Raw genomic sequence first — 22,367 nt, 5'->3', positions numbered from 1 at the left:
TTCTGCTTTTCTTTGTCCTTTTGGGGATCACAACCCCATGGATATGTGGAAGGGGAGCCTGCAGGAGTAGTAATGCTGTTCTTCCCAGCTTCACATGGGAAGAAAAAGAAAAGAAATGCCTTACTAACTAGAATGTCCATTTTTCTTGCTCAAGCTTGTTAACTCCAGGAAGGCCAGTGAGACTTGGCATTGCATGACCAAACCGGGGCTATTTGGGTTTTTTATGAGGAAGCATTGAGTGGAACCATCTGGGCTAGGAGAAGACCACGCTTCTGAAATGAGCCTTTAGGAATACTTAAGTTAAGTAGCTGTCTGGGGCACCATGCTGAAAGGAAGGGCACTCACAGCTGCATGTATTTTATGGGTTTATTTTATCTCTGATGACAAAGGAGAACTTACTAGTCATGCAGTTCCTCATAAATTTCAAGCTACTGCTGACAAGTGGCACTGCCTGTGTTCTCAACCACACTGGCACAAAGTTCCCCCAACCTCTCGGCTCACAGTGTTAATACCAGTGATGCTAATGGATGATGCTTTCCAGAGAGATCTAATTTTCCTCTGAACATAAAGGCAATCCCCAAGTCACAGTTTGAGAATGGAAACTTCAGTATCTTAAGTACCTTGGGTGAATACTTCCATGGTCATTCATCTAATATCAAAGTGGCTCATCTCTCTGGTTCCTGGAGCCCCCGTCTTCCTAAAGGTGTGCTGTTCACTCCGCTGAGAGCCAAGGGAATCTGCACCTCTGAAGCTAATATCCTTCCAGAAAGCTAAATACAGGTTTGGGAGCATACCTTTCTGTATGCCAGCAATGCATCTCAGCTTGGGTGGTTTAAACTACTCTTTTGCACTGCAGTCTCTGGTTGGTTGGTTGTTGGTTTGTTTGGGTTTTTTTATTTATGCTTCCATTGGGGCAGCTTCCTGAAGTACCTCCAGGGGCCTGGTTCCACTGCCTTTATTCCAGCTTCCAAAGGTACATCTTTTTTCAGTGTTAGGAGGCAAGCTCCTTTCCTTCAAGTGCTTTTCTTTGTGACAGACCTGGAAGGTGGCACATCAAATCCAGTACAATTTCAAAAAATGTGCCCTGCTTTCCTGTGGTTTCTATTCATTGAGATGAATCTTGGCGAGAGATTGCTCGTGGTAGAATACTGACCACTGTATGGCCTCAACTAAGATAACAGCTCTTATAGTCCAGGTGTGAAGAAAGAAACACTTGCTCCTTATCCCTTTTTCAGTCCTTGTCCTTTTCAAGTTGTCTTTGTTTCAATGGACCCTAGAAGCTTTGTATGATGGTGGCAGGGGGTGAGGAGAGACTGGACTCAGGCTTACAGGAATCAGATTCCTGCAAACTCTGCCACAGACACCCATGTGACTTTATGCACATCATTTAGTATAATTTTATATTCCCCTATCTACAAAATACAAATGCTAATTCTTCTTATTTTCCTTATGCATACTTGTACAGACTGCAGGTTTGGACAGGAATCAGCTCCTCCTGTGTCTTTGGATACCTCACAAATGAGTCCCTGATCTTAGGTGAAACTTCTAGTTGCTTCTGTATGCCACATAATAATAATTGACTTCAACCTGCTTCAGCAAAAAATGCAACCTTTGGATTACATTGGTGTAAATAAAAAGTCCACTACAGTTCACAAGTCAAAAAATGCTGCTAGTGTTTAGCATCAATGTCTGTCACTTGAACATCTGGCATTCATCATTGCTTTCCTTTTCCTTCCACTGTCATATTTTATCCCCATCTGTTAGAGGTTTCTTAGCACTGTCTGTATAAATCATAGCTACATCTCAGTCTGGGTAGTTGAATCTTTACAGGCTGCAATGTAAATGAAGGAAAAAGAGGTAAATATGAGGGAAGTGTTTCTCATATGCACTCTGCTCCACTTCCTTCACCCCTCTCCCTCTACACGGTACTAGACAGTACTACTAGACAGTGTGATACCTTTGCTATGAAGAGAGATGGAAAGGTTTCCAAAAATAGCAAATGGTTTTACCAGCCCTAGTTCTGAAGGCAGAAGGCACGAGAGGAGCTGGAGTGGACACCCATTGCCATTGTTGACAAGACCAAAATTTACTGCTTTGGAAGAACCTTTAGCAAGTTAGCAGTAAATTGGGAAAGCAAATATTCCTTAAAATCAGACTGCCCAGGCAATGTCTTTGATATATTTTCTTAAAACTAAATTACTCTTATTGCAGTAATATAGGTTACTGCTAGGAAGAATAATATTGAAGGTGCTAGGAAAATATGGGGGTGTTAATATTAGCCAAAGCAGAATTTTTTTCACTTTTTTTTTTTTCCTCAACAAACTGTGCTGTGCCCTCGCAATGACCGGCACATTCAGCTCTCCCAAGCCGTGCTGGCAGGGCAGCAAGCCATAGCAGCATTCCAAAGATGCATTTCTGGTGGGGAAATGAATCCGCCGCTACCCCTATGTGAAACATTTCCAGTAGCGTGTGTGTGTTACCCTGCCAAAGCCAGGTGCTCCTGTTTGGGCACAGTGTCACACAGCACCGTGCAGCGGGAGCACATGTGGATTTAATTCCTTGCCAGCTTTAGCAGCTAGAGAAGATATTTCTTTGTTCTAGAAGCACTCGGAGACACCATAGTCCCAAACTACTGGAAGTTAGGGAAAAAATGCCTATCCTTTGTCTGGAGAGGGTTGTTGCAGACCACCATCGCTATCAATCCCAGAACTTTATCCAGGCTCGGGGTGGGTCTCTTTGTACCAGACAGCTGTCATATTTTCAGTTCAAGGGACAGCTTGTATTGTTGGGGACTTCATTATACTTGGAACAGCAAGAACACCCCATGTCACTTTATGTGTTCCTCCTGGTTGTCTTGCTTTTTCCTCCTGTTGAGTCTCATGTGTCAGAAGTGTGTCTTAAGTTTTTTTGAGTTGATAGCAGATTAGCTGAAATAAGAATAAATTATTGTTACCATTGCTGGTTGTCAACTCATGCCTTCTCTAACATATTGCATTCCTGCTTTCCCGTTATTTTTCACTTATGCTCCTGTGGTGTTACCATGCTACTCACTGCAGACTCCCACTTTTCAGCTTGGCAGCCAGATCAATCAAGCAGTAGGTGTCCTGGCCAGCATCTGCATGAAGTGAAAATGATGGGCGCAGGTCCTGAGCAGCCCGGTGGCTGGGCTGTCCGGCAGAGCGGGGCCGGGTTGGTCCGCAGGGCGCGTGAAAGGCCAGGCGGCCCCAGAGGTCACAGCTGCTCTCTCAAGTCGGTAGATGGGTTGACTCCTGATGATTTGTTCTGACATTGCAGTCTGTTGCTGGAAATGGATGTCCTGGTGAAAGTGTTACTGCTTGGCAAGGCTACAATGGTGGCAATGAGAAAGAGGAACGTGGGGCTAACGATGCACAAAGTACTTCCCATGAGATGCTGCAAGAAGAAAATAAACCCAGAGTACAGTGGGATGTGTTGTTGATTTACTTTTGTCTTTTTGATACCTGCACTAGACCTCAGCTTGCCAAGCATCTTTCTTGTTACTAGCAGAGTATTTATTTTCTTTTCTCTTCTTCTCGTAGAAAATTTTACTACATCACACTGCTGAGAGACCCCGTATCTCGTTACCTCAGCGAATGGCGTCACGTCCAACGAGGAGCTACTTGGAAGACCTCCTTGCACATGTGTGATGGCAGGACACCAACTCCTGAAGAGCTGCCGTCGTGCTATGAAGGCACGGACTGGTCAGGCTGCACGCTGCAGGAGTTCATGGATTGCCCATATAATCTGGCCAACAACCGCCAAGTGAGGATGTTGGCTGACTTGAGCTTAGTGGGCTGCTACAACATGTCTTTCATCCCAGAGAACAAGCGAGCGCAGATCCTGCTGGAGAGTGCAAAAAAGAACCTCAAAGACATGGCCTTCTTCGGCCTGACAGAGTTCCAGAGAAAGACTCAGTACCTGTTTGAGAGAACTTTTAATCTGAAATTCATCCGGCCCTTTATGCAGTACAACAGCACCAGGGCAGGAGGGGTGGAAGTGGATAACGACACCATCAGGAGGATTGAGGAGCTCAATGACTTGGACATGCAGCTCTATGACTATGCAAAGGACCTCTTCCAGCAGCGCTACCAGTACAAACGGCAGCTCGAGAGGATGGAGCAGAGGATAAAGAATCGGGAAGAGAGGCTTCTTCACCGGTCCAATGAAGCACTTCCCAAGGAAGAGACCGAAGAGCAAGGACGCTTGCCCACTGAGGACTACATCAGCCATATTATAGAGAAGTGGTAGCCTAGGCAGACTTTTATATCGATGATATTCTAGGGTTTCCATATAAAAGATCATGGAAGTAAAATTACAAAAACAACAAAAAATATTTTATTTAAAAGCAAGTCTGTAAAACAGAAGATAGATTGCTTCCTTAAGCATAGGGTCTTTTTACTGTTTCTTACAAGACCGATGAGATTCTTAAAAAAAATAAATAAATACATAAAAAAAGGGTCAACATGTTAATGCAGTGGTAAAAAATGCACAAATTCAGTTACCCACTCTTAAGGCCAAATACAAAAGAATGTTTCTTATCCTCACAATTCAAACACAAATGGCAGGAGTAGGATTTTTTAGGCCTGTTTATCCCCTAAGCATAATGATATAAAGATACATTAATGAAAAACAAGCAAACAGAGGTTTTCTTTTGCGGGTGTTCTTGGAGGTGGGATGGGAATTGCATTGTTTGTAAGTAAATTATAATGGTGACTGAGCTGAGGATGTGCTGTCCTGTCAGGCAGTGATCAGAGCACAAGGGCAGCCACCTCGTTTCAGCTGGCAGCCACTGCCAAAAAGTAGAGTACCATAAAAATAAAAGAAGAAAAACATCAGAGGATGAGAAGCATTAAAGCAAATTGACTATGGCCTAGGATATGTACTTAGCACAGTGGTTTTGATACATTGCACTGGTATCACATATACATACGCAACTTCATCACAAAAATCATAGGGAATTCATGCACAGAGCTCCCAGGCTGGTTTCACAGGCAGGTCCCAAAACAAGTTAAAAGCCGATCAAATTCCACATAGGCTCAAACGTGCACTCACATGCCATCCCGTCACCCTACACAACTGCCACTCATGCTCTCATCAGTATTATGTGTTAACAGCACATAAAAACCCTATCCTACATACTAAAAGAAAAAGGAAGAAGAATTTAAATAGCAATACTCCCTCATAAATCTGAACAATTTCAGGGAAGACCCTGCAAATAATCAGTCATTAATGGGAACATGATGAGGGGGTGATTTTGTTTTGTTTGTTGCTCTGTGAAATACTGAACTAGAACAAGCATACAGATGTACCCGTATCTCTAGGTTTTTTTCAGTTATTTTTACTTGCTTTTACCAAGGGATAATGGGCATCAGCCTGCTTTCAGTGAAGTCACTAGAACCGATTTAAGTGGGAACAGGATGAGGCTCTCTTCCAGAGCTGTGAAAATTTCTGACTATGGGTCTGAATTAATTATGAGACGGTGCACATTATCTTTTGGCAGAGTGCCTGTTCTGCAGCTCATACTTTAAATGAACAAGCTGTGTTCATAAAACTGGAAAGGGGAATCATGGATAATGTTTTTTTAGTCTCAGACCCCTTTCAAAGCAGAACTCTCTCTCTTGCACTGCTGTTTTTTAGGGATTCATGTAAGTTTAATCCTCCAGTGTGGTGACAGTCTAACCAGGTTCAGCTTACTGACTTTTGAGTCATAGAACAACAATGACATCTCTTAATTCCTCTTCCCACTCACCAAATTAAAATATGGCTTATTTTCTTGCTGTTGCAAGCACTTCTTTGTTTGGCTGGAAGCATGGAAATGAAGCAGTTTTTGCCTGTTTCATGTCTCACCCCGTTGTTACTCAGCCTGTAAGACCTGAACCAACTATTGTTTGGTAAAGTATGAACCACATGGAATATGATTTGATTTTCAAAGGCCACGTTAATTGCAGATCAAATATGGCATTGAAGTCACCAGAGGAGAGGCAGAGAGCTGATGCATTCAACTTGAGCATGTCATTTTTACGGTGTCCCTTTCCCATCACACAAATCCACTGAAGTGCTGCTTGGTTTGTATTTGAAGTCTCTCTCTGCCTCTCTATGCTGTTTCCAACAGTTTCAAATTCAGCCTGAGTTTTGCAAAGGAGGGGCTGCCTTAAGCAGAGGGGCTGCCTTAAGCAGAGGAGCTGCCTTGTTTCTTCTGTGTACACCTGGGGGGATACACCTTGCTTCTGGAGATGTTCTTCTCCAGAAGAGTTAAAATGACTAAAAATTGAAGAACAGAAAATACAATCAGCACTTTGGGCTCCAATGCAACCCTGTGACAGCCCTGACCCAAAGTCCACCAAAGTCAAAGGATGTCTTTCCTATTGATTTCAGATGGATTTTGATCAGGTCTGCATCCTGGTGCTGCAGAGTGCACAAGCACACGCTCATCCATCAGCAAGCCCCATGGGATGCTGTTACCCGTGCATTCGGCTGGTACCAATATTTGCTCGTGGTGTTGCTGTCTGTAAGGTTCTGGCCGTGCTTCTGCCACAAAATGGCCCTTGTTCCCAGCAGTGTGTAGCCTGGCCGTAAACATTTCTGCCTCACTGAGAAGTGGGAAGCAAAATGAAGCAATTTTCGGTTGTTGGCTTGGGGGCAGAAGGTATTACAAATCCATTTGCTCATCTCTGAATTCCAAGACTGGGAGGAGCTACACCTGCTAGTTCCCAGCGCTTTTATGTGTTGCTGTAACTAGAGAAAACATTGATATTTTAAAAATGCAATTTTATGGGCTGATTACCCACAAAACCAATACACAAGATAAAAAAAGCAACCGTTTTATATGCACAGTTTGCAGCTTCCCCCAAAGGCTTTTCACTGTGCATCCTGCATTATGGATCCATAACGCACAGGTGGTTCCTGCAGCTAATCCATGTCCGAGGTGCCGGTCGCTGCAGCTCCGGCAGGGCTCCCCAGGCAGCTCTGCCTGTGCCGGCACCGCTTCTGAGCGCCGCGCTGTACTGACAGCCAGACTCTGCTCTCATCTACCAAAGGGTGACGGTAAACGGGACTGGGGGTGATTAGGAACGGTAACATAATTTGGCCCAGGTTGCCTGAGTTGTTTCTGTGTGAATGGGCTCTGAGTAACCAGCTGGATTTTAATGGATCTGTCTGCAGGGTTCCCTAAATCAGAGGCAGCCTCTGACCTTAGAAGCATGTCAGTAGAAGACCTTGTTCCAACATTTTCTTTGTAATATATTACAGTAACAAGCAAAAGAAATGAAACTATCTTGAAAACTGTCTTGTCAACAGTTCGCTTCAACCCACAAAAGGAGGGCTGGCCTCAGCTTAGCACTGAGGCAGAAATTCCTGCAGATCCTGCACCAGCAGATGCTGCAGTTTGTCCACCTGCACATTGGAAATTACAAATTTACATGCTCTAAAGAGGTACTTCAAGGTATGAGTAGTATCGGGCACTTTGAAACAGATTCTAAGTGTGGGAAATGAAGAGCATGACCCCAAAGCCATCCCTCAGCCTGGCTGCTCTGCTGGGCTGTGCAGCTGTGGGCCATGCATTAATTTATTGTTAGTGCTGTGTGCCAGAGCGTGGGTTGCAGGACATACCTGGCACTCTCTTCTTCCTTTAGTGGGTTTAAGGGAACTTTTTTAACATAATGTGAATGTAGTTTTTTGTGATTTATATGTACTACAGTTTGAAGTGGTACAATTTCTTTTATTTTTAGGACTGATTATTTGATGCTACAATAACATGAAAAATGTGTGTGTAGTTTTAAAATGACTGGAGAACAACGTCTTTAAGGCACTCGGGCAGAAGTAGAGGCCAGATAGTACGTTCTTTTTCAATATCTGCCCCTTCCTTCCAAAATGTTTTTCCTGTGACTTCCAGACACACTGAGACCTTCTTTACTACATGAAGTGTTTCTTGAGGGGGCCTGTCAATGCATCATGATCCAGGTCAGGATGGGTGAGTGCTGGGTACAGTGAGGGCAGGTGCAAGGCCACGACCTGGCACTTACTGGAGGTGGTGAGGCAGTTCCCCTCGAATTCAGATTTTACCTAGTCAGACACTTGTCCATCCCACAGCGTTTCTGCCCTGCTTCTGGGAATACTCCACGAAGAGTCTTTACAAATGATGGGGCTGTGTGAGGTATAGCTAAGGGTTTACACCGTCAGCAGTGTTAGTGTGAGGGAGCATTTTGGACAGGCAGTTATTTGGTGCCAGTCCCAAGATGATGGCTTTCAGCCTCTGCTGTCTTACAGTGCTGAACCCTGCATGGCAGCAGACGAGGGTGATGCTCTGCGGGGGGGTTCCCAGCAGGCTCCATTCCCGCCCTGGGATGGAGGAGAGGCTGAGACACACTGCAGTGCTAAGGAGGAGGAGATCTTTTTTGCCTTTAGTCACCTGAACAGTGTTAACGTCACTGCTTGGTGGGTGTCGTTGCTGAAGGAAAGTTTTTATTGCTTATTTGTCTCATCACAGCTAGCTCTGTTGAAGGAGTTTTCCTCCTCCAAAGTTTCCCAGGCAGTCAGATGCCACCTTGTGTACCCTACCCAGATCACAGAATGCAGGATTGACTCATAAGGTTGCAGACCCAGGCTGTCACGGGGTTCAAAGTCATCCAAAAATCCCACCCCAACTCTCAACAAACGATCAGTGGGAATTTCTGGCTTGCCTGAAATTCTCCCTTCATGCCCAACATTCTGCAAGAAATGGGGAGCACTTCAGGCTGATATTTTTGCATCCCGTCATCCCTTACTTGCTTACAAAACTGAGGTGGCAATGGAAGCAGCATAAGCAAGATCCCAACAAGCTTTTGAATCCCCTCTCCCAGGGCTGTCCTATAGGAGCAGGAAGGGCAGCACAGTTGCTGAGAGTACGAGCGAGACAGAAGGCCCGCCGCAGTGGCGCTACGGACACATGGCACTGAGCAAGGTTCCACTCTGAGCCCACCAAATCACTTCCCAGAGGCCACTGAGCAGCTAAGGAGGTAACAACAGCATCACAGAACAGGCCCTGACCAAGACTTATATCCTGGAGTTAAAAGCATCTCTAGCTTCTTACTGGCATTCAGTCACTCAGACCCCCTCCTGTCCCGTACAATTTTCCATGTGTCACAGAAATGGGTAGTGCTATCGGAACTTGCAACAGACTATGCTAAACATTGTATTTCCAGGGCTATCGCTTGGAATGCAACTCACACTATCTGCTGGATTCAAATCACAGGGCTGTCTGCATTATCTTTTTGTTCTTGTTTTCACTAATATTAGCAGATCATGTTCCAGTGGCAGAAGTGAATGCAGGATTTGCTTCCCGATCAGCAGTTGAGCCAAGCCTTTAAAGCACAGGTCAGTTAGCAGCAGTTTGGGTAAACCAGCGAGCAGCGGAGCTCGTGTCTGCGCACACGATCTGAGCTATCTGCAGCTGTTTGTTTTGCCCCATCTACAGCAGTTCTGCCAAGGAGAACGCAGTCCTGATAAGCACGTGGGTATTAAAGCCTGTATCGTCCCAGCTGCAGGTGATTCTCTCTGTAAGTTTTAGCCACGCAAGCTGAAAAACCCCAAGATTTGCAAATGAGTCTGTCTCGTTCCTCAAAGCCCTGCAGTTCCCCCTCCCTGTTTTCCCCCAGGTGTCAATTCTGCAGACTGGATTGAGAGAGTTGTACTATAATGAATAATTTTATATTCAAATCGTTTACTGAGCGTGATTTGTTTTGTACATATTGGAATATGATTTAACTTATTTTTATTGCCCCTTTTCATCTTTTTTTCATAAGGAGAAGACAAAAATCCCCACCCTCTCTCAAAGTGAAGTTCCTCTGTGTTTGTGTGTAGTCTGCCAGGCAAACACACAACAGCCACAGGATTTCTCACCATCCCTACTGATATCTGATTTTATTTTTCATTGTCATTTATTTTTGTCTGAGGTGTTGCTCATACTGTCTCTTCTTTCTGCTGCACACTCTGCACAGGGAAGGGAAAGGGCGATGCAGGCAGGACTTTCTTTTTCTTCCTCTCCTCTTTCTCGTGTGCATTACCTACCAAGGAACTCAGTTCTTGTCTTCTAGGAGTTGTGTGACTGAGGGTAAAAAAATACAGCTGTCCCCCCGCCTCCCATCCTCCATATTGTAGATCAAACAGATTCAGCTTCTCTGAAAGTGATTGTGGCTGGAGTCATTCCATTGGGCTGAATGTGTGTGGTTTGCACTTTTCTTTGGTTTTTTCCCATTTCAGGAACTTAAAAACAACAAAAATAAAAGACAACTGTTTAACTTGAGCCAAGTAACACTTAAAGCTTTATATATTTATTTATAGCATCTTACAAAAAGTGTTAAAAGGTTTTTCTTTTCTTCCACAAGAAAAAATGGATTTAAAAAATCATCTAACTGTTTTTGTCTAGATCAAGAATGAATGTTAGCAGATGAAATAAACCCAAAAACTGAGCATCTGTCACGTGTGTTGTCCTTGCATTGGTCTTTGGATGCTGTTTCAGTGTAATACGTCTGCCTTCCTGTATTACAGAGATAAAGCTGCCGGTGGAGTTGATGGAAGATATTTGTTTTCTACTAAAAACCCAAACTCCTAACACAGAAATAATCAAGCAGAAACTGGGGTATGTTTATTCCTGTTGTTACACTGGAGCCAACATTACAAAAAGTGCCCAAACCTCCTAAAACCTATCATCTTTCTAAAATTAACTACCTTCAATGCTATACAGCCCTCTGTTTCCTTTTTCACAGTCATTGGAATGAACAGATTTGCAGGCAGAAAAGGAAAACAGCTATCAAATGGTAGCTGTTATACCAAACATTACAGAATAATTAACAGAATGTTTATTGTTTCATGTTCAGAAGCTCTTTCACCAAATGTGACCTGTGAAAATGTTCTCCAGTTACAGAACTGAAATAAGCCGTGCACCAGGTTTTGGTACAGTGAAAGTTAGTACGTTAGCGTGTAAGAAAGTGACAATACAAGCGTGTTACCATATCGTAAGAGAAAATAGTTAGATGCTTATGCAAGTGTAGTGAGTAATACCACTGTTATTTTACACAAGCATCATTACACTTCACACTTTCCCCATATATGCTGACAGAGCTGAAGGCAGTGCATGAACCTTCCCAGCCAGGCTGCTGGGGTGTTTTTGCCCTTCCACCCATAGAAGTAACCCCAGTCGAGTGACTGGAGGCCCAGCCAAGACAGATTTACAGACTAGCAGGCACAGAGCATGGCACCGCCTTACACCGTGAGGGGTTACGTGCTGGGCACACCTCACACTGCACAGGCATTACGTGCTGGGCACACCTCACACCGTGAGGGGTTACACGCTGGGTACACCTCACACCGTGAGGGGTTACGCACTGGGCACACCTCACACTGCACAGGGGTTACGCGCTGGGCACACCTCACACCGTGAGGGGTTATGTGCTGGGCACACCTCACACTGCACAGGGGTTACGCGCTGGGCACACCTCACACCATGAGGGGTTACATGCTGGGCACACCTCACACTGCACAGGGGTTACGCGCTGGGCACACCTCACACCGTGAGGGGTTATTCACTGGGGACACCTCACACTGCACAGGGGTTACTCGCTGGGCACACCTCACACCGTGAGGGGTTACACACTGGGGACACCTCACACTGCACAGGGGTTATGCGCTGGGCAGTGCAGGCTCTGGCAGAAGGCCTGGATGAGCGTTGGTGTGAGGTAACATTCCCAAACTGGAGGTGAAGTGAATGCACCACAAACTGGCAGCCATGGGCTCTCGGCCATGCCCCAAGCCTGCTGCTGAAGGAGCCCGCACCGCCCTCAGCCACAAGGGCGAGGCAGCGGCTCCTCCACGGCACCGCCAAGCTGACCTCCCGCGGACACCGCCGTAACCACCAGCACTGCTGAAACAGGAGCCACGCTCCGCAGGAGCCCGCCTTTCCTTAATCTCCTCATTTTACTTACTTGAGAACAGCAGGGGCCGCCCCCCCTCGACGCTGGTGGCAGTCGAGCCGCGCGCCGCCCCCTCACGCCCGCAGAAGCTTCCCGAAGCGCCGCCGCCCCGCCCCCGCCGCTGCCCCTCAGCCCGAAAATGGCGGCGGCGCCCCCAGCACCGCGGTGCCGTCCCGCCGGTAAGCCCAGGCCGCCCCCCCTCCTCCCTCCCGCTCCCGTCAGCAGCCCTCGGGGTGGGAGCAGGGAGAAGGGCCCGGCGTCCCTCGGGGGCTGCGGAGCGGGGTCTCCCCGCGGCCGTGCCCTGCAGGCCTCGCTGGGGCTTGTGCATGTGGCTGCTCTGCGGGGGCTCGGGGCGGGCCCGCCGCCGTGCGGCCCCTCCGGGGGGACTTTGCGCAGCAGCCGAGCCCCCTCCCGCAGTTTCCAGTCAGCGGGGCAGGCAGCGAGGCGCTGTGGGCCGGAGCTGCGGGGAGCTGCCGGCTGCCGTGCCCACAGCGGTGGGGCTGGTGGCCTGCGGGGGCCCGAGTGTCCGGAGGCTGCGGCACCGTAGGTACAGACACAGCTCGACGTGCTACACGGAGCCCTGTACTGGCCTTGTCTTTCTTTTCCTCCTCCTTTACCTTCTTTTCCCAAAAGCTGGAAGGCTGCTCTGTCGCAAGAGGGCTCTAAAAATGCTTTTTGCACGTGGTCTTTCTGCACTGTGTTTAATATTGTTCGACTGTTGTGTTCAGTGCTGGAAGCCTTCAGGAAAAGAAGGGAGGATAGCTAGCGAGCGGGTGAAAGGAAGGCTTCCTTGCCTTGGGAGAACTGGTGTCGGAAGGGGAAAGGAGCAGAAAGGGTGCTGGAGGAGGGTTACAAGGAGCAGGGAAATCTGTGATGGGAGAGCCAGCCTCTAGAGTGTGCGAGGTTTTTTTCCTGGTCACACTGATGATTGTTCAGGTTTCATTATGCTTGAGTTCAGGATGTTCCTGCTCCTGTTACATTTGGTGGTTTTACACCTTCCAGCGCTACCTCTGGGGGATGTGCTGCCTCAGGTTAATTGGAGAGTGCCCTCCTTTACGTTCTGCTGTTACCCTAACAATAAGCAGCCCCTGCCTGCTCTGCTGCCCCAGGTGACAGCCTCCTCTTGTTGAGTGGAAAAGCTGAACCTGATGGTATCAGAGGAGGTGGTGCTGAGCTCTTGTCTGAGGCTTGTGTTCTGTTTCTCTGGCTGGAGTACTCACAGAGTTAGTTTACTGTCTAACATCTTTCTTCCCACTGTCTACAGAAGGAGGAAAAGCAAGGCAAGGCTGTTTCAACACTGTAATGTCAAAGGTTTTCTACATTGATTGATCTTTGTGTAGTGCAGGTTCTTTTTGAACTTCTTGGGTCCACGTAATGCTGAACAGCCTCTTTGTCAAAGAGCAGAAAGAGGGATGGAGGTTCTTGCATAATGAAATGTGTATCTAGCAATGGCTGCATGTTTCTATGGATTTTGTAAAAGTGGGCAGACTTCAGGAGAGCCCCCTGCATTGTAGTTCCTAACACTTTATGATGCTGTTGCTTCAGTGGCACTTGGAGTAGGGATGTAAATAAATTTACATACAGATAAAATTCTGGGCTTTCTGTAGCAGGAAATGTTCGTGACTGATACGGGCTCATCAGCTCAGACCCTCTCAGCTGGAGGGGGAAACTAAGACGTGTTCATACATATACTCAAACAAAAAAATATTGTCGGCTTAACGGTAGAGTAGTTTGAGCTTTGCTATGGTTATTATTTCATAAACTTCAAATTAAAAGGAGTAGTCAATGAAATATTCATGAATTGAACAGTATTTAATAGACCATTGCTGTGTTTCTGTTAAAGCAGTCAGAAGTTGCGAGTGAGGAAGGTTTCACTAGCATGCTTTAATCGATCTGGGAAGTAAGTGGCTTGGAGAAGAAACCATACACGTTCATATCTTGCAAGCATTATCTAAAAGGCTACAATGAAAAAAATCAGCAGTCTCTATTAATATTAATCAGACCATACTGTAGCATGCATATTCAGACGCTTCAGTATGCGATACTGTTTCTTGGGTCTTAGAAGTTCTTTGTCTGACGTGATTTTGTGATTTTACTAATTTCTGTCTTTGGTGATGCTCTTCTCAAAAGCTTCTTTTACTCTGAGTGCTTTCATGTCCCTGCCTTGCTCTTGCCTGCTCCCTAGTCCTGCCACACGGAAGGTTTGTTGCCAGTCATGGAGGATGTGCAGAATCTCGAGCAGGGATCTTGTGCCCTTTGCACAGGGAGCTGCAGAACTGAGATACCAAAACTTTTTAATCAATATCCAGCCAGCAGCACAAGGGAAAAGTAAATACCTGTCCTCCAGGAGCTGGGAATGGATGAGTGATAGCAGTGCTTGCAGACATTTAACAAACTAGATGTTATTTATGTATTTATTTTGCTCACCCCACTAATAATATCAATCTATCAGGCTATGGCTATGGCATCCAGATGTTTGTGCGATAAATGAGTAATAGTGATAAATAATAAACATTTCAGGTGGCTTTAATATATTCTAGCTCTTACTGGATTCTATTTAAGAGCTCCTTTTTATTGACTTAAACCAAATGTTATACTCAGTTGTGCTGTAAATAGTAAAGAAATTCTGTGTGGCCTAATCTAGTTATTTCAGTATCAGGTATCCAGCCTGAATTAAGTATGTGGTAATCAGTCATCAATTTTCTGGCATAGGCAGTGACAACATGTATAAATCATATTGCCTTTTTGAGAGAGTAAATAACTTCCCTGTAGAGCCCTTTCTTTGGGATTGTATTATTATTGCCAGACATTGTTTTCTGAACAAGAGCTTGCAGCCAAATTAGTGAGCGCTCAGATGTGCATACTACAACAGCCCCCATCAGTACATGTTTCTACTGATCATGTGTTCTTTTGTTTCCTTAATCTCAAATATTTTGATGCTGGATGAGAATTTATAAATGGATGCCAATTAGCCACAACTTCTTGTAGGTTATTAAATTTTACCAGGTTAATGCATGATCAAACATTTTGTTTTACTGAAAATCCTAAAGCCATGCTGCTTAATACTGGGTTCTGGGGTAGTTAATGGAGGCTTTGCTCCTAGGTTGGACAATTTGGGTCCTGGAGAAAAGTGCCATTGAGAGATGTATGACCTTCTGGGCTGAGACATCTGCTGCGAGTCTGTTAAAGATTCTTAGGTTTTGGTCAAGATCAAGTGGAAAGTAATTGCAAAGAATTCAAGAGTATGCAGTCATCTGTTTTGAGGGCAGTCTGTCCTCCAGAAGCAGCTAAAAAGGACTGACATGCAGTTATGTTGGGGATGGGAGTGGAGGCACTAGTCCTGTTTGAGGAGAACTCTTCTTGATAGGAATCTGCCTGATGTTAACACAGGAGCCTTTATCACAACTGTTTTGTATAGTTTTTAATATGTTTAGTTTTGAATACTGTTCTGAGGCAAATGATTTCTGTCCTCTGCTTGGAAAGCTTGTCAAAGGAAAGTATGTGAAATTGGAGCCAAAATGCTGGCTGAAGACCTGGCCCTGCTGGGCATGGCCTCATCTCCAGCCTTCCGTGGTCACCCTTAGACGAAGGAGTCTATAACCTTTTGCAACAGTGTTCAATCTGAGCAAATAGTCAGGCTTTTGTTTCTTCTTTGCGATGTCTTAATAACTTAGAGGTCATTTTAACTGTCCATCTACCTGTGTTCTGGTGACCACCACATGCCACAGCTGGCAAGGCAGAGAAGGGCACTAGCGTGGCTGCCTCCTCCACTGCAGGACTAAACCCCGGGTGAGCACTCTCAGGAGAGCTCCCTAAGGCAGGGGCACGCCTTGGTGGGCAAACCCAACCAGGTTAGGAGAGCCCTAAACACCAGCGAAACTGAGCAGTTGTGGCGTGGATTATTTGTGGTACAGTGATGTCCTGTAGCCTGGCAAATAAGTTTTGCAGATGTTCATGTGATTCCCTAATAAGTCTGGAGAGGATTCTCCCAGCCCTTAGAAGTATTTTATTTTTCTGGAATATTTGGCTTTATTTTGTACTCCCATCAGTTCTCTGTTGTTGTAAAAGTAAACACCACGTGAATTAATAGTTCATTCTAGGTGCATATGAGACCTATGCATGAAGCTTTTGCTTGGACTTTATTTCACTGGTATTTTTAATAAATGCTTCTAGTTCTTTGAGACCATAAGCTTTGACTTTATATATATATGCATTTAAGGACTTCCACAAGAAAATTAAATCATACATCTGCAGGGACGGTGTTGGGAGGAACAATTACAGCAGTAAATAAAGCTTTCTGCTTGCACGCCGGCATAACGGGCTTTGCTGTCTCCTCGGCCAGTGCTCTGCCATTTGTTAGCAGTTACTTGTTAGGGTCTTTCTCCTCTAGGCCCATTCTTGGGCTTGTGTGTATTTTAGTTATCTTGACAAGGGAAAAGAACTCTTATTAAGTAGAAGCACTTGAAATTCACAATGCCTGTAACATCTGTTGCAAGGCTAGAATTACAAACCACATCAGCATATTTCACTTTTTTGTTTTCTCTCTCTTTGGGAATCTCATTAGCTGTCTTAGATTTTTGTTTGTGGGTTGTTGGTTGTGTTGCTCCCCCCCCCTCCTCCTCCCGTGGCTTCTTTGTGAAACAAATTGCTTTGTCTTTCTTCCTCATTCTTTGTGAAGGTAGCCTGCAGGCCTGGGTTAGCCAAAACCCACAGGAACTGGCAACAAGAGGTCATGAGGCAGTAGATACCTCTTCTGACCTTCTTGGTTGGGGAGGTGGGATGGGAAGAGGGGAGGTGGGAAGTGTATGTTCTTGCAGCAACCCTTGCCTCTATCACTCACTCCTTAGGTAGTCCAGAGCTGGGGTTTTTGTGTTGAAAGTGCTTAGGTTGTTTTTTTTTCCCCTTTCCAAAACCTGTTTTCAAATTGTGTGTAGTGTTTCCCTCTTAGCCCCTCTTCCCATAGTGGTGCTATGATTGGGTTTTATTGAGCATAGGTGCCTTACAGGAAGAACTAGTAGCCTTGCCTGTGTCTGCACTTCCGTATGTTCGCTCATATACTAGCTTCAATAGTTAAAGCAGAAGTTTCTTCAACTGAAATGATGCTGACGCGTTTGGAAAGCTGGAGTATGGAGACTGGAGAGGATGAGTGTAAGGGGATAAAGGTGGACGTGCTGGTGGCCACCAAACCATGTCAGCCTTTTTAAGAGTAAGATGGAGCCCAAAGATCTCCCACTCTTTTGTACTGGCAGCAAAGACACCATCACTGAGATCCTGTGTGATGTGCTGCCGCTTCCTTGCCCTGTTAAGAGACCACTTATGGGGCGAAGTTCCCTGTGTCAGAGGCAGTGCAGGAGGTCTGTGGCAGAACTTGACTTCAGGCACCTTGTTGCAAGTGGGGCTGTTATGCCATGGCTTTAATATCTGTAGCAAGATTGTTGACCTTAGTTTCCTTCATGCCCTTAAAGAGGTGTACATAGATCCTTCCATCCTGTGAACCACATCCAAAATCGGCTGCCGCCTCCGGAGAGTGAGGCTGGGGTAGGCGTCGATTCTTCCTCGCTCCTGCCAAGTACGCTGACGTGTCTGTTGTATTTCCTTCACTTCGTACAAGGAGCAGGGTGACAAAGGCAGCACACTATCCAGCCGTTGTTACAAAGGAACATTTCTTACATATTTATCCTTCACTTTTCTTCTGCGGGTTACATGGGAATAACACAGTGCAGGTTTCAGTGTGAAAAAGAGCAGAAGCCAGGAGGTGTCCATAGCTTCTGTGCCCTGGGCGCTGCGCAGTGCTGTTTATGAAATAGGTAATACAGAGAAAGTGTCTATCTGCAGTTAATTGGAAACATGCCAAAGCAGGCTGATACACAGACTGCTGGCAGAGATGATGCTCTGTGATAAAATAAATGGAAAGGTCGTCTTGATTAATTACGCACCTCTTCTCTCCCTTACTCTGTCTTGATCTCCCTGCTCTCTTGATAGCTGCAGACACGTCTAACTCATCAGCCGTGTCATGTGGCTTCCATTTAAATATGTTGAGCATAAGCCAAAGTATTCTTCCTATTGTATTTCTTAAGGTACTTTGTGTTGTTAAATGGTGGTGTGTGGTAATAAAGAATTACAGGGAAACATGCTTAAAATGCTGACCTGGGAGGGGTGGTTTGCATCTGTTCAAGAACTCAGTTGTTTCACTTCTCTGCTGAACTTCGGCTTAGGGAAAAAAAAAAACCCAAAGCCAAACCAACAACAAAACCCCACCAAACAAAAAACCACCACCAACAAAAAAATATCAACAACAAGAAAAAGACCTGTCTTGTCTGGGTTTTTTTGATGCATAATAAATGCTGCAAGTTTAGTTTGAAATGTTGTAGCATTTGTATCCTGAGCCATTCACGTATGCCCTGACTGTGCCATAACCACCCAGAACACGGTGAGACCCTGCCTCGGGACGCTGTAACTTAAATCACGGGGAAGGAGAATTGGTGTTGCCTTCCACCTGGGCTATGGCATAATCGGTAATCTTTGCGTTACAGGAAGGTGAGTCTCTGTTAACAGCGAGGACCTGGAAACCTGCCTCATTAAGAATGAGTAAAAGCTGGCTCTTGCCAGATCTACCTTTAGTCCCCCCAAAAGTGAATGTTGTTAGCATCAAAAGGTGTTCTTTAAATATTCTTAAAAATGGCCTGTCGGTGCATGTAAAAAATAGAAAATTCCTCCTTAAAATGATTGCCACTCTGTTTAAATACCCAATTACACTATCGTGCTTTCCTGATATACAGAGCAGGGAATGAGCCGTAATTTTGAGGGGACAATGATTTGATGACACTGATGGGGAAGACTGAACTCTCAAACTCCATTAGGGCGTGTGAATCACAAGATTTTTCTCACAAGTTAATTAGTAATTCTTCCTAATATAATGAAGTTCTGTCTTTGATCCTAGAATTTCTGTCTGTTGTCAGATTTATTATTATCTCCAGATGGGCTGTTCTTTCCTTTCCCCCAGAACTTTCTCATATTATGAGGTGATGTTTTTATGAGCGTACAGAATACTAGTTTCTTTCCTTTGAGTAAAAACTTTCCAAGGTTATACTCTGTTTCACACAAGTGAAGAGTTGAAACTACAGCTTGGAGCTTCATAGGCAATTATACGCAGAAAATGATGAGTTCTGATTTATACTCTAGATAGAGGATATTAGAACCTGACTGAATACCAGTTACTGACTTAAAAGCAGAAGATAATTTTGAACGCTGCTAATTGCCGCGCTCTGAGCAGTGCTGCCAAGCGAGTGCTGCGGTGCAGGAGCTGTGGAGGGCTAGTGCCACGCATTCGCCCGCACAGGGCTTGCCGTGGAGGGGAGGGAGCGTGGATATGTAGTGGACAGCCCCGGCCTCTCCTCTTGGAGCCACTGCCTCATGCCTGCACTTTGCGCTGCGGCTTGCTGGCGGTGATGTGGGGGGCCTCTTCTCCAGCCACAGAGCTGCCTTGCTAATACATTTCGGGGCTTCCACTTGGGAAAGCTGCTCCATGCGCTGAATATGCCGTGAGCACATGCATAGCGAGGGGGGGCAGGTCACGTTCTCTGCCCATGCTGTTGGATCACAGGAAAGCCTCGGCAAGGATGGCCAAGACTTTCCTTGGATGTTGGTGGGAGAGCTGGGGGCTAAAGTATAAGTCATCTCCGTTACTAGCAGATGCACTGGATCCAGGGCCGCTGTTTGTGAGGTCGTCCGCTGTTTGTTCTGGTAGTGCTGGAGAGGAATTTTCATTGTTTGGATGGAGTCTTTTCTGAAAGGTGGGATATCTCAGGGAGCTGGAAATGAACTTCTTGTAGCAGCCACTCTCTATGAAGAGATCTTCCTTCCAACTCTGCTGAGGCCCACCCCATCTCCCTGTCCTGCACGCAGCTGAAAAATACTGACCCACGATAACAATCATAGGAATTTCATCGTTTGCAGCTTCAGATCTGTTACCAGTGCTAGAGCAAGCTAGGTGTGAGGAATGAGCACAGGTATGATGTACAGACTTAACGAGAGGTGAGAGGGAACTGTGCCTCTCAGAGCTGCCAGCACCAATTTGGCAGGAGTGTCTCTCTCTCCCCGCGCCCCACCCCCCACCCCCACCCCCCCAGTATGTGGAAGCATATGATAGAAAAGGAAGTTGAAATAATTTACCCAAAGTAGACCTTTTTTGTTTAATCTTTTTTTTTTTTTTAGATCCTTAAGTTGCAGAGGATTTCTTACACCCTAAGGATGCAAAACTTAGAAGGGTGGTGAAGAATGTAGGGATTTAATTTTTTCATTTATTTTTACAGAAAATTTAAGTCCTGGGATTTATAATACTGGTGATAACATAGTTGGACAATTACCCCAAAATCCATCAGTCTGCTTTATAAGCATTACGGTGTGATTTAAGTAAGCTGTTACAAAGAAACTTGTGAACCAGGTCTTAAAACGCGCATCTGGCTTGCTTTTTGGGAGGCAGGAGGCCTGGATGACTTTGGGGAAGGTGCATGTTGTTAGCTGGGCAGAGGGTGGGATGTGACAGAGGACAGTTTGAGGGAAGTAAAATTGTGCTTGGTCCTGGGATTTAGAGCAACAAGTTTGAATATGGTACAGTGTGGGAGAAAGGGTTGAGGAATGGGGAGGAAGAATAGGTCTGGTGAGAGCCTGAGAGAGCTGTGGGCAGCAGCTCTCCCGCGGATAGGAGAGGGCAGTGTGTGTGGGGGGAGAGCTCGGGGAGGGCGGCTGTAGTCACCAAGCTGGGAAGTCCTGATGGCTCCAGTAGCATGAGTTTTCATTGTGAAGCTGCAGGAAAAATAAATGGCTTCCACATATTTTTTTTTTCAAGAATTAAAGCCCATATGCAGACCTGGACTGTTTTCAGTAGTTGTGTTCACTTGTGCCTGCTGATAAAATGCGTGGGGAGCCAGGCCTGTGTAGCTTTTGAATTGCAAATGAGGAAATGATAGAGGGGACATGAATCTGTTCTGTTACATGCACGTTCTCCGTGAGGATGCAAAGCTTTTGCAGCTATCAGCATGCTATGCACAGTAACCAGTGTATTCAACAGCACATCCTATTGCAAGCTACCTGCTTATTTTGAGTTCCTTATCGCATCAGAGCTTCTTTCAAATGAATCCTTCCTTGCTCCTTTCAAAGCTCAGTTTTCATTGCCTTTCAGGCAAAATTATCTACTCCTTTTAATTACCCCATGCTATACTGTATTAGTCTTAGCACAGCAGGCAGTATTGAAGGAATTACCAATCCAGATTGACTCTCCTGGACAAAGCCCATACAGCAGTCAGGGGAATCGGTAAATTTTCTGAAAGGTAAAAGTGAGCCTGCATCCTGCGGGAGAGGACGGGAGCCAGGGGTTTAAGTAAGGATGAGGCAGTACCTGCTGTCAAAGGTGAAGTTCAGCAGGGACTACTCCTTCCATACCCCCCTGGCAGCAGGAGCTGTCTTGTCTAACTGCCTCTCCCTTTGGCACTGCTCTGTGCAATACCTGCCATGTTTGTGTGTCATCAGTGACGCAGTGGCAACAGCAAGTGTTCATGCACTTATTAGATGTTTTGTGGGATGCTGGAATATATTTGGGAACGTTTCCACTTGCTTCACACAAGGATTTTCCTGTGGAAGGCTCACAAAGGTAACCAGTAATTCAGGGCTTCTCTCTGGGAGCCCCGAGGAAACGTAGTTGTTGCCAGACTTGAAAACACAGAGGCTTGTGTTCAGTCCTCAAAGTATTTTGCCCAGCTGGGACGTTAGTAAGTTGCTTGAAAAGGAAAAGAGCTGAGAAATAACTCGTGCTTCGCTGTTCAGAAGTGTTCTAGTGAGAAGGAAAATGATCTGTGCTGGTTGGAGCTCCAAGGACTAATCTCCTTTCCAGATCAGAGAATTTCCCACAGTAAGGAGGAGTTTGTAGACTACTGCTCTGCTGCAGCCGGAGAGAGCATCGTGTTAAGCTATGTGTTTTCTGAGGCCAGGGAGAGGTGATGCGTTTTGCTGCAAGACTTGTATTTTTTTCAGAAATCTTCAAGAAATATGCATCTGATCTTGTGGAAGACCAGAGCTAACTTTTTTCTTGGGCTCCTCTCAAAAAAAAAAACCCAACCAAACACCACAGTCAAACACCACCACCCCCAAAAAAACCCCAAACAGCCAGGAGTGAAAATTGAAAAGAAAAGACTTTTGATTTGTAATGAATGTTTCTTGGGTTTGAATTTTGAAGGGGTTCAGTACAGGTGTAAGAACGTTTCCCAGAGTGACATCTTGTACATAAAAACGCCCAGGTCTTGACAGGGCTGCCAGAGGGAATCATGCATAGTTAGCTGTTAGATGTGTGCATGCATGACTGCCTCCCAGCCCTTCACTCCCAGAGTAAGAAAAACAACTCTGCCCTGA

General features: G+C 45.6%; 1 protein-coding gene across 1 annotated transcript in view; it reads left to right on the top strand.

Moving 5' to 3' along the window:
- HS6ST1 (heparan sulfate 6-O-sulfotransferase 1) overlaps nucleotides 1-10,463 on the top strand; it is a 201,713-nt gene extending 191,250 nt beyond the window's left edge. The window contains exon 2 of the mRNA XM_040613168.1: nucleotides 3,558-10,463. Coding sequence (XP_040469102.1) covers nucleotides 3,558-4,266 — 709 coding nt within the window. The 3' untranslated portion in view covers nucleotides 4,267-10,463. The remainder of the gene's footprint in view (nucleotides 1-3,557) is intronic.
- Nucleotides 10,464-22,367: the final 11,904 nt, after the last annotated feature.

The sequence above is a fragment of the Falco naumanni genome, chromosome 13 (assembly GCF_017639655.2).
Source record: "Falco naumanni isolate bFalNau1 chromosome 13, bFalNau1.pat, whole genome shotgun sequence".
In the NCBI taxonomy this organism is placed as follows: domain Eukaryota; kingdom Metazoa; phylum Chordata; class Aves; order Falconiformes; family Falconidae; genus Falco; species Falco naumanni.
The sequence above is the reverse complement of the archived record's forward strand: the minus strand, read 5'-3'. Positions and strand labels throughout refer to the sequence as shown.